This window comes from Pithys albifrons, chromosome 33 (genome assembly GCF_047495875.1).
Source record: "Pithys albifrons albifrons isolate INPA30051 chromosome 33, PitAlb_v1, whole genome shotgun sequence".
Taxonomy (NCBI): domain Eukaryota; kingdom Metazoa; phylum Chordata; class Aves; order Passeriformes; family Thamnophilidae; genus Pithys; species Pithys albifrons.
Genome location: NC_092490.1, coordinates 560,038 through 574,491, shown reverse-complemented (window position 1 = coordinate 574,491; position 14,454 = coordinate 560,038). Strand labels below are relative to the sequence as shown.

Here is a 14,454-nt window from a genome sequence, read left to right as displayed (position 1 = left end):
GAGGAGGAGGAGGAAGAGGAGGAGGAGGAGGAGGTGTGGGATATACTTCCAGGAGCCCTTTCAGCACTTTCCTCTCTCCCCCCCCAGCCCCTTCACACTCTTTGGAGCAGCTTCATCCTCAGCAGTGGTTCTTTGTGGCTCCTACAGCCACGGTGAAACATGGAGAGCGACTCAGAGCCTGGAGGGACACGAGCCCACCCCCCTGCCGGGCTCTGCTCCTGCTCCAGAGGGGCCAAACTCTCCATTATCCCGGATCCCAATGTCCCGGGGGCAGGAACAGGGCACTGACCACCATCTGTGCCAGCCCTGCTGTGCTCCAGAAGGGCCCCGGTGAGTGATGTCCCTCGGCCCATCTGCCCCATCCCAGGGGGGCTCTGCTTGGGGGGACGGGTTTGGAGGGGCCAATATACCTGATGGGGCTGGATCCCTTCCCTGCAGGAAATTCTGGGGATAAAAAGGACCTTCTGTGTCTTTTCCTGAGCTGCTTCTGGCCCTAACCAAATGCTTTGCTCTCCAGAGAGTTTGCTGCCCACCCCCAGCCTGGGGCACAGTGCTGGCACCAGCAGGTTTTGTTCTTCTCACCCCATTTCCTTGGGAAGGATGGAAAATACAGCCAGTGCCCATGGACACTGTTCAGGGCTTCACCTGCTCAGCAGGGCAGGAGAGGCCATGCAGCCTCCTCTGAGATCACTCCAAACATCCCCAGGGCTTGGCTTCACGTCTCCCAATCCCCAGGACAGCTCTGGGTGCATCTCAGGGCAGGAGAGGGAGGGACTGAGCTCCGAGGCTCTGCAGCTTTGCTGGGACAAGTGAACAAAGAGGCACCTTGTGGGTTTTCTGGGCTCCCAGAGAGCCTTGGGAGGTTTCCTCACTGAGCAGAGGGATGTGGGGGACCTGCAGCTGAGGCAGAGCATTAAAAGCAGAGCAGGGAGAACAGAAGAAGAAGAGCTGCATCCTCCCTCGCTCCCAGTATGATCCCACTGCAGGTCCTCACTGGCTCTGGGCTCTGCTGGGAGCGGTAGAAGCAGAGGAAGCTTTTTATTCTGAGGAGGTTTTGTGTCAGGGACCAGAGTCCTGTCTGGGCCTGCAATGTTTGGTCTGTAGTTGTGCTCGTCGATGTGGCCTGTGGAGAACTGAGGCCTGGAGAAAGAGCCATCAGTGTGAGCTGGAAGTGCTGAGAGCTTGGGCTGTTCCCCAGGAAGAATGACGGGCAGAGCCGTTGTTGTCCTGGAGTCAGCCCCTTGAGCTGCTGCAGCCTGGGCTGGTGCGATGGGCACGCAGGGGCTGGTGCTGCAGCTGGCAAAGCTGCCCTACAGAGAGAGGAGCCAGGAGGGGTGGGCTGGGCTGGGGGTGAGGAGGCCCAGCTGGGCCTGGTTTGGTGCAGGGCAGGGCCTGAAGGGGCACTGCCTGCCTGCCCTGCCGACAGTGCCGCTGCACCTGCTGCTCCTGCCCCATGGCCTGGGGAGATTGCAGGGCTGGGGATGTGTTGTGTGTGTGCCAAGGAACAGGATCCATTGGCCTGGGGAGATTGCAGGGCTGGGGATGTGCTGTTTGTGTGCCAAGGAACAGGATCCATTGGCCTGGGGGGATTGCAGGGCTGTGGATGTGCTGTTTGTGTGCCAAGGAACAGGATCCATTGGCCTGGGGGGATTGCAGGGCTGGGGATGTGCTGTTTGTGTGCCAAGGAACAGGATCCATTGGCTTGGGGAGATTGCAGGGCTGGGGATGTGCTGTTTGTGTGCCAAGGGACAGGATCCATTTCCTTTCCTCAGCAATAAATTTGCTTTGTTACCTCAGCTCTGTTTTAGTGTCTTTTATTTTGTGCTGGGAATCCTCCTGAACCTGGAACACTGGGAACAACCTTGTGACCCACATTCCCAGTGACCCACATTGGGACACATTCCCAGTGACCCACGTTGGGAACATATCTGGCTGGAGGTCTCCACACCCTCCTGGTTCCCTGTGGGCACTTGGGTGAGTGCAGGGGCAGGACCATCCATCACAAGAAAAAGAAGTTGGGAATTCATTGGGAAGAGCAGTTTTGTTGAGTTTACACCCCCAGAAATCTCACCTGCTCCATTCCATCATTTTTTCTGGTGCCATTGAGCTCTCTAATTCCACCCAAAATTCCTTAATGGCACTCAAAAGTCTCTGAATCCCTATTATTATCCCCAGATTTTCATCCCAAATCCCCCCAGTTTTACCCCAAATCCTCACGATTTCACAAAAAGTCACCTTACTTCTACCCAAAATTCAGGAATTCCACCAAAACATGCCTTAATTTTCACCTCATACCATGATGTTTCTACCCACAGTTTCCATAATTCCACCTCAAATCCCTATAGACCCATCACAATTCTGCTTATTTTACCCCAAATCCCCTGAATTCCATCCAAAATTCCCTTAATTCATAAAAAAATCTCTCCCATTTCTTCCCAAATCCCCAATTTGTAATTAAATCCCCATAATTTTACTGAAGATCAACATTAATGTCACCCAGAATTTCCTTAATTCCATCTGGAATCCCCCAATACCATTTATTGCACTCAAAGTTCCTTTAATTCCACTTCAAATTTCCCAAATCTCTAAATGTCCGCCTCAAATCCTCTTAATTTAATCAAAAATTTCCTTATTTCTTTGCAAAGTGTCCCTAATTCCACCCGAAATCTCTTAATTTCACTCAGAAATATCTTAATCCCTTTTACAATCCCAAGTATTTCATCTCAAATCCCTAAAAGTCCAGCAAAATCCCCTTAAATTCACATTAGGATTATTTAATTCCATCCAAATTCCTTTATTTCCACCCAAACTCTCCCAATTTAACCTCAAATCCACTGAACTCAACTCTAAATTCCCTAAATTCCAAACGAAATCCCTTCCCCAAACCACCAGCCCCCCAAGTGCTCCCAAATCCCCCCAGCCCCCCAAGTGCCCCTTTGGAGCTCCAAGTCCCGGGAAAGGGGCCTGTGGGAAGGGAGGGCTGGGGGGCTTTGAGGAGGTTGGGGTGGATTTGGGGACCCGGAAGGCACATGGGGGGCAATTGAGGGTCCCACTGGGGTCTGAGGGGCACTTATGGGGCACTAGGAAAGAACTTGGGTATCCAAGAGAACCTTTGGGGGTCACTCGAGTGTCCAGCAACGGAATCTGGGTGTCCAAAGAGGATTTTAGGGGTCACTTGTAAGTCTTGGATGAACTTGGGGGTCACTTCGCGGTCCGAGGAGGTGATTTGGGGCTCCTGAGTGTGTATTGGGGGAGCACTTGGGGGTCCTGGGGGCACTTCTGGGGCAGTTTGGGGTCCGGAGGGCACTTGGGGGGCTGCAAACCGGCTGGGACCGACCCGATTGGGCGCGGGGGAGACGGGAGTTGTAGCCCCGACTGTGATTGGCCAGAACGAGGCGCGGTGCATGACGGGAGTTGTAGTACGGGACAGTCTCAAAATGGCGCGGACTCCATGCCCCGTTACCGCCCGGTGCATTTCTGGACGCTGATTGGCTGCAGGAGTTGACGGGCAGACAATTCGACCAATCAAAGGCAGTGCAGACGGAGGGCGGGACTCGACGGCGCTTCTGGAGAGTTATGAAATGGCAGCGAGTTTCGAGTCGTTTCTGTGAAAATTTGGCATCATTTTGGGGGCATTCGGGGCCTCGGGGCGGATTTTGGCGTTCTCTCACGATCCGCCCAACCCTCACAGACCCCCGGGATCCCTCCAGGGCCGTGTTGGCCGTGCAGGTGAAGAAGCCGCGTAAGCCCCTCCCCCCACCCCGGGATGCGCTTCCAAACACCCCAAATGCCCCCCGAAAATACCCCTGAGACTCCCAAAGCCCCCATCCGGGAAGCCCCAAACTTCCCTGGATCCCCAGGATGCCCAAAATCTCGTCCTGAACTTTCCGGAGCTCCTGAGACACCCCGGGCCACCCCAAACACCCGAGAGACCCCCTAAGCCACCTCCCAGACCGTCTAAACCGCCCAGGAACCCTAAAATTCCCCCGTACCCACCTAAATTCATCTCCCAGATCCCCCAAACCACTGCAGGACTCGCCAACCCACTTCTAGGGCACCCAGACCTGCCCAAGTTCCCTCAACCTCCTATCAGACCCCCACCCAGACCACCCTAAACCTCTCCAGGACCTCCTAGCCTACTTCAAAACCCCCCTAATCTTTCTCCCAATCCCTCCAAACCACACCAGGTCCCCCAAACCACTTCCAGACCTACCCCAACTACCCCAGGATCCCCCTAAAACTCCCTCCCAGTCCTCCCAAAACAACTCCAGGGCCCTCCAAACCCCTGCAAGGAATACCGAGGGTCCCAGGGGCGGCTTCTGCCCTGAGTCTCTGCTCGGGGTGCTCGGGGACCCCCCTGGGACACTAAAACAGGGAGCATGGAGAGGGATAACCCCCAATACATGTAGGTCCCCCAGCAACCCCATTAGGGGAGACTCCCCAAAGCCCAGAGTGGAGAGACCAGAGAGCGGGAACTTCTGGGAGGCTTTTTTGGGGCTGAATCTTTGTTGTGCAGGGGGGACACAGTGCTGGGGAAGGGGGTTTTCAGGGGGGCACAGGTCCAAGGAAGGGGGGATGTAGTTGCTTGGAGAAGGGAAATGGGGGGTTCAGGGAGACTCTCTGCCCAGGAAAGGGGGTCCAGTGGTCCCCAATTTTGGGGAAAGGGGAATCATGGGATAGGGAGACCCAGAGTGTCCAGAAAAAGGGATTCAAGGGATCCCCCAGTGTTCCAAAAAGCGGGGGGGGAAGGGGGGTGTCTGTGGTCTGGGAAATTCAAGAGTGGGGGTGTCAGGGGTCCCAGAATGAAAAAAAACCAGGAGCTGTGGGGACTGGAAGAGGTGGAATGGCCAGGAAATGGTGTTGCAGGGGTATTGGTGCAGTATAAGGGGGTGCAGGGGCACCCCAGTGCCTGTGAGGGGGCGATCAGAAGGGGTCCAAGGTGAAGGAAAGGCAGGACTGGGGTGAAGAGAGGTAGTTGGTGGGTCCAGGGTGTCCCTGTGCCCAGAGAAGGGGAGTCCAGGGAATGGCAGTGTAAAGGAAAAGGGAGAGTGGGATGGGTGTAAAAGGGAGGTCAGAGTTGTCCTGGAGTCCTAGAATTAAGGGGTGTGGGGACAGGAAACCTGGGAATGGTCGGGCAGGGGGTTTCTGGAGCCCTGGCAGCCTGGAGAGGGAGGATCCTGAATAGACAGGAGACCCCCAACAGCCAGGACAGGGGGAGGGGTACCCTCAGAGCTCCAAAATGGAGAAGCCAAAGAGGAGGAGTTCCTCTCTGTGTTTTCTTGGCCAAATCTTGGAATTTTGGAGATTTTTATGGACACAACAAGCTCAGTGAGTTCTAGAGATGGTCTTTGGCAGGAGGAGCCCCCACCCAATGCAGTCACACCTTGTTTTTCCCCAGAAAACAGAATTTCTCCTTCCCAAAGCTTGGCTAGATGGAGGAGGAGGCTGCAAGGAAGAGGAAGATGGCACAGGACCCCCGGGCAGGTGAGGAGGAAGTCAGTGCCCCTTTGCCTCTCTCTTGTGCCGCATCTTCCAGCCCAGCATGGCCCCGGCTGCAGGACAACCCCGCTGTCGATGCCGTCCTGCCGGGGCCGGGTTTGGGGGAATGTCCTTGGCCTTCCCTGAGGGCCGGAGGCAAATGCCGTGAGTGTCCTTGTTCCTTCCTGCCCCAGACCCCGAGCTGAGCATGGAGAGCACAGAGGACAAATCCCCCCAGCAGAACCTCCTGGCAGAGGCTGTTTTGAACAGCTCCACAGCACAGGAAGTCAACAGGGATGAAAAGCCAAGGAGATCTCGCAGGAGGAGGATATCGAAACCCAACCCTGCTTGTTCCAAGGAGGAAAGTACCAACGAGAGGCAGGAAGATGGTCAGAGCTTGAGCCAGAGTTCCGACCTGGTGATGCAGCAGCAGCTTCAGACCAGGGAGAAGCGCTGCAAGTGTTTGGAATGTGGGAAGGGCTTCAGCACCAGCACTGTCCTGATCCAGCACCAACACATCCACACTGGGGAACGGCCCTACAGGTGTAGGGAATGTGGGAAAGGCTTCAACCAGAGCTCCAGCCTCATCACCCACCAGCACATCCACAGCAGTGAAAAGCCTTACAACTGTGGGGAGTGTGGGAAGGGCTTCATCCGTAAGTCTGATCTCATCATCCACCGTATGACCCACACTGGGGAGATGCCCTATGAGTGTTTGGAGTGTGGGAAGAGGTTTCAGACCAGCTCAGTTCTCCTCATGCATCAGCGCATACACACTGGGGAGAGGCCCTTCCACTGCACCGACTGCGGGAAGAGATTCAACCAGAACTCCCACCTCATCAGGCACCGTAACATCCACACTGGGGAGAGGCCCTTTCAGTGTTCTGAGTGTGGGAAGAGATTTCGAACCAGCTCACACCTGCTCAGGCATAAGCGCACACACACAGGGGAGAGGCCCTTCCCCTGCACCGACTGCGGGAAGAGATTCAACAGCAGCTCCCACCTCTACACCCACCGGCGTATCCACACCGGGGAGAGGCCTTAGGAGTGTGATGAGTGTGGGAAGAGCTTCACCCACAGCTCTAATTTGATCCAACACCAACGGACCCACCAGTAAGGGAAGCCCAACCAGTGCCCCGACTGCGGGAAGAGCTTTGTCTGTTGCTCCAACTCCATCACCCATTGGCGGACCCATGTTGGCTACAGATGTGGAGACCCACATTCCTAATTATCTGCATTGGGAAGACACCTGGCTGGTGATCTCCATGTCCTCCTGGTTCTCTCTGGTGTTGGGGTGAGCGCAGGGAGAGGAACCTCCATCAGGACACAGACCAATGTTGGAAACATGGGGAAGAGCAGAGTTGTTGCCTTTACATCGCAGAATATTTCACCTTCTTCAATGCATTGTTTCTTCTGGTGGCATCAAGCCTTGTAATTCTACCCCAATTTCCTGAATTCTCAAATTTTCTTAATCCTTCTGTAGTGGTTTTGGCTTTAGTCAGCATAGGTCCCCATGTAGGCCTCAGTTTTTAGCAGGCCTCGAAGGTTGTGACACAGATTAGAGGGGACAGGTATCATCTGACTTAAGCAGCCATAGAGGTATTTCATATCATCTGACATCATCAGGAAGTGTCGGGGAGTATAACAAGCAAGGTGGGAGGAGTCTCTGTTCTCTTTGGTCCATGCTTCTGACCAGGACGGTTCCCGCTCCCTGACTGCTGATGTCAGGCCCTCCTGCCGGTCGGCACGCCTGTTTAGCCGGGGACGTGAGCATATTCCTGTTAATTCCTCTTTCCCTCTTGCTGGGAGGTTTCCTTTGGGGAGGAGGTTTGGTTGGTTTGGAGTTTCACCTGTTAGCTGGGGCGACCTCGGTGAGCCTGTTGTTGTTTCCTGTCACCATGTGCTATTTCATATTCTGTGTTAAGCTCTCCTCTTCTCTGTATAAATATAAAAACCTCACTGTGTTTAAAGCCTTGTTTCTGCTGTTTTCCCTCACTCTCCTGCTCTGGGAGTGGACTTTTTGACTGGGTACCAGGCAGTTGGCATTTTGCCAGCCCAAACTATAACACCTTCCTAGAACCCTCAAAATCTCATCCCAGATCCTCCTAATTTCTCCCTAAATCCCTAAGATTCAAACAAAATTTCCTTAGTTTTTTCACAAAATTGCCTTAAGTCCAAGGAAATATCACTTAATTCCACCTATAACATCCTTGATTTCTTCCCAAATCTGCCTAATTTAGCCTAAAATCCTCACTAATTTCACCTGAAATCCCTATTTCCACCCCAAATCCTTTTTTAATTCTGCCCCAAATTCACTTAATCCCACATCAACTCTCTTTAATAGCCCCTAAAATCCCCAGTTTCACACTAATCCCTTCCCCAACTCACGCAGCCTTTCAAGTTCTCAGGACCACAATAAACATCCTTGGAATGCCAATCTTTTGGGCTCTGGAACGGAGCCCAATTTATATCTGTCATGGGTTTAGTTAGGCCCAGACTTAGGCTTTGGTTTTTAGAGCAGGCCTTGGACTATCAGCTCACTCAAGCTGGGTCAGCCCAGCTGACTCCTACTGGCCAATGGTGTTCCAGACCATAATCTGACATCATCTCAGATATGAAAAGAGAGCGAGGATGTTGGAACACACACATTTTCAGGCTAAGGAACCAAGGACAAATTTCCAGGTGCCACCTTCTAAGATAAGAATGGAATTTGTCTGGAGAGGTTGAGCTGGTGCAGAAGTGAGAAAAGAAGCTGCAGAAACTCTGTGGAAGGACACACCTTAAGATGTCTTTTTATAAAGTTAAAAATATGATAAATTAGACTGCTTGGACCCAGCAATTTTGTGAAATATATATTACTTAATATTTACCTGTAGCAGAGTGTTGTTAGATTGGATGGTGTGTGTAGGTTTTAAAATTGTGGGCAATCGTGTAGAAAAATAGTTCTGTAAAGTTCCTCCTTAATTTGTAATATCTGTGCAGAGACAGATAAATTGCCTCAATGTAAACATAGTTCAGCCTTTGACCTTTCTTCCCTCCTTTCCATGACTCCTCCAGTAGCTGTAACCCCTGACCAGGAGGACTATGAAATAAACTATCAAAGAAAAATCCTAAAATTAGATGCTGTCAAGTGCTCTAATTAACAACAGAGGTAGAAGCCTCTCAAAGCCTTACTAAAGGCTGACTAAAAGCTGTGTCTGTGGAGAAACAGGTGTTGCAATTGGAGGAGGGAACTTTTTCTTCCTTTCTGCTGGATGAACAAGGAGTTTGGTGTCAGATCAGAGCTCCTGGAGAGAGACCAAGGCCCTCTGGAAGTTCCTCATCTTTACTGGGGAAATAGAAATTTATTTTCTGTTTGTTCTTGCTACTTTTTTTCTTCGTGTGTAGTTTTATTTTATTTGGTTTCTATTTTATATTCTCTTCTATTTAATATACCATATCATACTGAACTGCAGCCTCTGTTTTGTTTTTTGTGGGGACAAGAGGTGACTCTGCCTCCAAAGTGATTATTTGACATTTGGGCAAGTCAAAACTATCACACATGGGGACACAGCCTGGTGTTGGAAATTCATTGGGAAGAAGAGATTTGCTGACATTTGAGGCTAAAAATCTCACCTCCTCCATTTATTTTGTTGTTCTGGTGGCCAAAAGCAATCCTGAATGGTGTTTGAGATCTTTTCTAAAGATGGGTTGGGGACTGGGATATGGGAGATGGAGGGTCTGGAAAGATTGACGAGCTTCTGGGGTTCCCTCCTATGCTGAGGGGGACACTGTGAGGGAGTGTGGGAGACGTGTGACATCAGCACTTGGAGTGGGACCTCAAATGGAAGGGACACAGAGAGGTTGTTTTGGGGAAAATCCTGCTACTTTCCACCAATTCTGTGAGGCTATAAACATCTTTTGGCTTTTTCGTTTAGGGTCTGAAGTGAAACCCTCTGTTATGGGTTTAGCCAGGTGGGCCTAAATCTAAGTTTTAAAGTTCAGCTAGGCCTAGGATTGTCAGCTGATTTAAGCTGGGCTGAGCTAGCTAACAGCTGACTTCTTCCAGCCAATAATATTGTATTCCATACCATACTACATCATCTCAAAGGGTATAAAATCCAGTGTGTGGGAGTGGCTTAGTTAGTTCCATCATGGCTGCACTAAGAGGAGGACATCTAGCAGCTCTCTACTATGCTAGGCCCTGCTCCTTTTGCCTCTGCTTGCATTTTGTTTGCATTCAGAGAAGTAGAAATATTTTGTTGTTATACTTTCTCTTTCTTGCTGAGTGTCTTTTGGAGTGCTTATGAATTTAGAATAATGGGCTTTGTTTACTTGGAAGTGGGAAATTATTTCTTATTGTGCATAACTTGTGTGTGTGTGTGGTTTATATTGTGGTTTTCTCTTAATTTTCTCTTTTCTGTACAAATACATGTAGTTAGTTTCAGCATAAACCTGCTTTGAGGGTTTTTTTCCTCTCCCTCTTCTTTTTCCCTTGGCTGGTTGGGGGGAGGAGGAACCCTTTTCACTCTGTCCTGGACAGTTGGTGTTTTGCCAGCTCAACCTAGGACAGATAGTTTTGAGGTGGTGATATGTCCCTAACTGGGGGAGCATCCTGCTGGTTTTGCCCAGTCTTTAAGAGATATAAATGGCTCTTGGGAGTCCCCCCTCATTCTGGGGGTTGCAGTGACCCCCTGGCTCTACTGGGGGCTGAGGGGGGTTATAATCCCCTAATTCTCAGGTGTTACAAGAAGCTTGTCACGGGCCCACACTGGATGTAAATCCCACCTGCAGGAGGGTGTCCCCCCTTTCTCCAGGCCTGCTGGGGTGGGTCTGGGACCCCTCCCCGCACAGGAGGCACCCACAGTTCTTTTGGGGGTATGGAGCTCCTTGTGAACCTGGACCAGCCCAGCTGGTGTCACAGAATGCCAGAATGTGCTGAGGGGGACGAGACCCACAAGGATCATGGAGTCCAACCCTCAGCCTTGCACAGGCCCAGCCCCAACAGTCACACCTTGTGCCCCAGAGCATCATCCAATGCCTCCTGGAGCTCTGTCAGCCTTGGGGCTGTGCCCACTGCCCTGGGGAGCTCCTGGAGGCATCTACTAAAGCTGGCCCAGCCCCAGATGATGGGATGTGTGAGGAGGGGGCTGTTGGGGGGCACTGTGGAATAGCTGTGGAGCTGGGGGGTGCAGCCAGGGCTGCCCAGGGCTGTGGGGCAGAGCAGGGTCCTGCAGTCCAGGGTGCTGTGCTGGGACAGGGACTCTGCTGCCTGCCAGGGACAGCTCTCAGCCGGCCCAGGGAGCTGCTGACAGGGCTGGGGTGAAGGGCTGTGGGGAAGAAGCAGCCCCTGGAAGGTCTCCTTGCCTCGCTCAGGGAGAGCTGCAGGGCTTGGGACTGCTCACAGCACCCACATCAACCCCAGAGAGTTCCCAAGGCACATTTCAGGGAGGACATTAAACCAGGACCTACGTGGAAGGAAAGCATCCTGTTCTTTCAATTCTCTGGCCTGCCATGTCCGGCTGGGAAATAGCACATACAAATTAATATCTGATTTCTGGAGAAGGCACATAAACTTGAAATCTGAATCTCAAATAGGTGAATAAACCAGGGACTTCTCTCCAGGAAGCCTCTTATCTTGCTCTGTCCATCCCAGCTTCACCTCTGCTCTGGCACTGAGGAGGTATTCCAGATCTGCCCTTGGAAGCAGCACTGCCCTGCTCTCAGCACTGCACAGACACTTGTGGGGTTATGGTTTTCAAGATTTATTTGTGTGAACTCAATGTGAATGCAGCACCAGGGAAAGCTCAGAGCAGATGGGAAACAGAGTGATGAACACTGGAGCTCTCCTGGCTCTGCTCTAAGACACAGAGACCCGAGCCTCTTTGCCTCATGTCTTCTCTCAAGGCTTTTCATATTTTCAGTCAAAAGCATGAAAATTCATAACCTTAAGTAGAATATTCTCAATGAATTGTGGTTGAAAATATAAAAACACAGAGAAAATTATTCCAAGGACATGTTCAGACTCTCTGCTGCAGAGTTAGAGCAAAAAGGGTGATATTTTTATAAAAGGTGGGTTACATTTGACCTGCCTCATGATGGTCAGAGCTGTCACAAAGAAGCTCCATGTCCCCAGAGCAGCAGAGCAAAGCTGAGGCCTTGGCAGCACATGGGCAGAGCTCCTGCTGCTCACACCACCCTCAGCCAGCACTGACCAGAGGAAGGAAATGCATTTCTATCTGGGGGACATTTATCTGAAAACTGGTGTGACTTTGTCAGAGGAGTCTGTCTTCATTCCTCTCTGTCCTTTGCTTTTCCTCAAGTTTCTTTCCCTTTGGACCTGTGATATGGCCCCAGGACAGCACAGCCTCTCCCTCTGCAGGGCAGCACTTCCAGCTCAGGGCCCTGCAGGGATCACAGGGTGGGAGCCAGGACCCACTGCTCAGGATGGAGTGGACACACTCACCTGGGGAAGGGGATGTCCTGGAGAAGAGCAAGGGAGCATTTCTGTGCCTGCAGGGAGAACTCCCTGGTGTCCTGGTTTGGGGCGCAGCTGGAGGTGAAGCCCCACACAGACAACTCAGACTGTTTTTCCTAGCATGTTGAAATGGGCACTACAGGAATTTTATCCCCTTCTACATGACCTAAATAATTTTATTGGGCAGGCCCAATCTTATTGTCAGATTCCCCCAGTGTGGACTGACCTGGTGGCCTTTGCTAAACGTGCATCCCAATGTTTGCAGGTCCCACCACCCACTGCTCTCCGTGTGCCCTTTCCCTGTCCATTGCACCCTTGGATCTTCCCAGAGGCTGCTGCATGGCAGGGCATGGGATTCACCCACTCAGGCAAGGTTCTTTGGCCCAGATGTCTGTCAGGGTTTTTTTGGAAAGGGGTTCCATGGTCCGATTCAACTTTTTCAGGGGTCTCATGTCACCATCAGATTTCCTCTTCCAGGCCCACTACAGAGTTCCAGGCAGTGCCATGGGACACAGGGGATCTTTCCAGTCTTCCTGTGCTTGTTTCCACTACCATAAGCATATGGCCCTTGCTGTGAACGTTTTGGGGCAGTGTGATCCAGTCAGTCTGCAAGGTCTGCCCTTATTTCTATTCTAACCATTGTCCTCCATCCCAGAGAGGCTCCACCTGCTTGGCCTGTGTAACTGCAGCACATTTCACATCCATGGATACCCTGTGCAACAATGCCCATTACTAAGCCCACCCCTCAATCACAAGCCCATCCAAATGTTCCATCTCTGCCTTGATGGCCCGAGGTTTTCCTGGGCCCAGGGAGCCAGAAATAATTCCCCCTTGTGCTGCCAATGTCAAGGCACCTGAGCCCCTTCAATGGCAGCAGCCTGAGCCACCTGCTGGTTTTTCTGCTGTTCTTCAGGGCCTGACTCTTGGGTACAGGAGCATCCCCAGGACACCCCTTCACTGCAGGTGCTCCACCTGGGCGCTGATACCTTTGCCACAAGGCAGCAGCCCAGATGGGTTTGCCCCTGTGCTGCCAGTTGTTCTACTGTGACTGTTGCACCCACCCCACAGGGTATGTGGCATCATCACGAGTGGGAAGAGAGAAGGGATCTGCCGGAGTCCTGACCTCCAGTTTCAGGATGAGAAGTGACAGGGAGCAGCCCCAGAGCTGCAGGGCAGCTGCCCGAGGTGATGGCGGGACAGAAAGAGCTGTGCAGGCCTGGAGGGGCACAGGGGTTTGCCCTGTGCTGGCTCAGGAGCAGCTGGATGTGCCTCCTGCTGTGCCGGGGGGTGCGTGTGTGTGCCCTGCTGGGCAGAGTGAGGAGCATCTGCAGCTGCCCCTTGTGCCAGGGCTGTGTCTGCCTTTGGTGCTGGACACAGAGAGGCCCAGGTGGGCTCCTCTTGTGGTGCCAGCGGTGCCAGGGTTCGGCAGTGCCCTCTGTGCTGCTGCCGAGCTCGGGCAGGGCTGGCTGGTTGTGTGTGTGTGACAGTGTGCCCTGGACCCTGCAGTGTCAAAGTGTGCTTTGGGCCTTGAAGTGTCACAATGTGCCCTGGGTTCCAGGTGGCCCTGAAGTGTCACAATGTCCTCTAGGTTCTCGAACTCCCTGCAGTGTCACAGTGTCCCCTGGGATCCATGAGGCCCTCCTGTGTCACAATGACCCCTGAGAACCCTCAGGCCTGGCATTTATATCCCTTGCAATATTGGGGCACTTTGGGGCACCAAAACAGATGGAAGAGATTGAGCCATTGGAGAGTATCAAAGGGAGGCAACTAAGATGGGCAAGAGCCTGTAGTGGCAGTGTGTGAGGAGCAGCTGGGGGCACTTGGTATGTTGAGATGCACAAGAGGAGACTGAGGGGAAAACTCATTGCAGGTACAACTTCCTGGGCAGGAGCAGAGGAGGGGCAGGCACTGATCTCTGCTCTGTGGGGACCAGGGACAGCACCCAGGGAATGGCCTGAAGTTGTGTCAGGGCAGGGTCAGGTTGGACCTTCCAAAGAGGTTTTTCCCCCAGAGGGCGGTGGGCAGTGAACAGGCTCCCCAGGGCAGTGGGCACAGCTCCAAGGCTGCCAGAGCTTCAGGAGTGTTTGGATGATGCTCTGGGGCACAGGGTGTGACTCTTGGGGATGGGCCTGTGCAGGGCTGAGGTTTGGACTCCATGATCCTTGTGGGTCCCTTCCCACTCATCACATTCTGGCATTGTGTGACACCAGCTGGGCTGATCCCAGTGCGCAATGACTCCCATACCCTCCCAAAATACTGTGGATGCTCCCTGTGTGGGGAGGGGTCCCAGCCTCAGCCCAGCAGGTCTGGAGGAAGGGGAGACACCCTCCTACAGGTAACTTGTAAAGGAATGTGGGTCCCCAACAAGCCACTTCCAACACTGCAGAATTGGGGATTATAACCCCCCTCAGGCAGTAGTGGAGCCAGGGGGCCACTGAAACCCCCAGAATGAGGGGGGACGGGGGGAGGAACTCTGAGGAGCCATTTAGAACCACTAAAACAAGATGTAAAACAGCAGG

At 52.6% G+C, this 14,454-nt stretch overlaps 2 protein-coding genes across 2 annotated transcripts in view; one reads left to right on the top strand and one right to left on the bottom strand.

The window, feature by feature from the left end:
* Positions 1-14,454, top strand: part of LOC139684162 (uncharacterized) — a 1,455,962-nt gene that overhangs the window by 917,732 nt on the left and 523,776 nt on the right. The window contains 1 exon segment of the mRNA XM_071579763.1: positions 5,939-6,591. Within this exon segment, the coding sequence (XP_071435864.1) occupies positions 5,939-6,591 (653 nt within the window).
* Positions 1-14,454, bottom strand: part of LOC139684161 (uncharacterized) — a 1,434,678-nt gene that overhangs the window by 957,880 nt on the left and 462,344 nt on the right.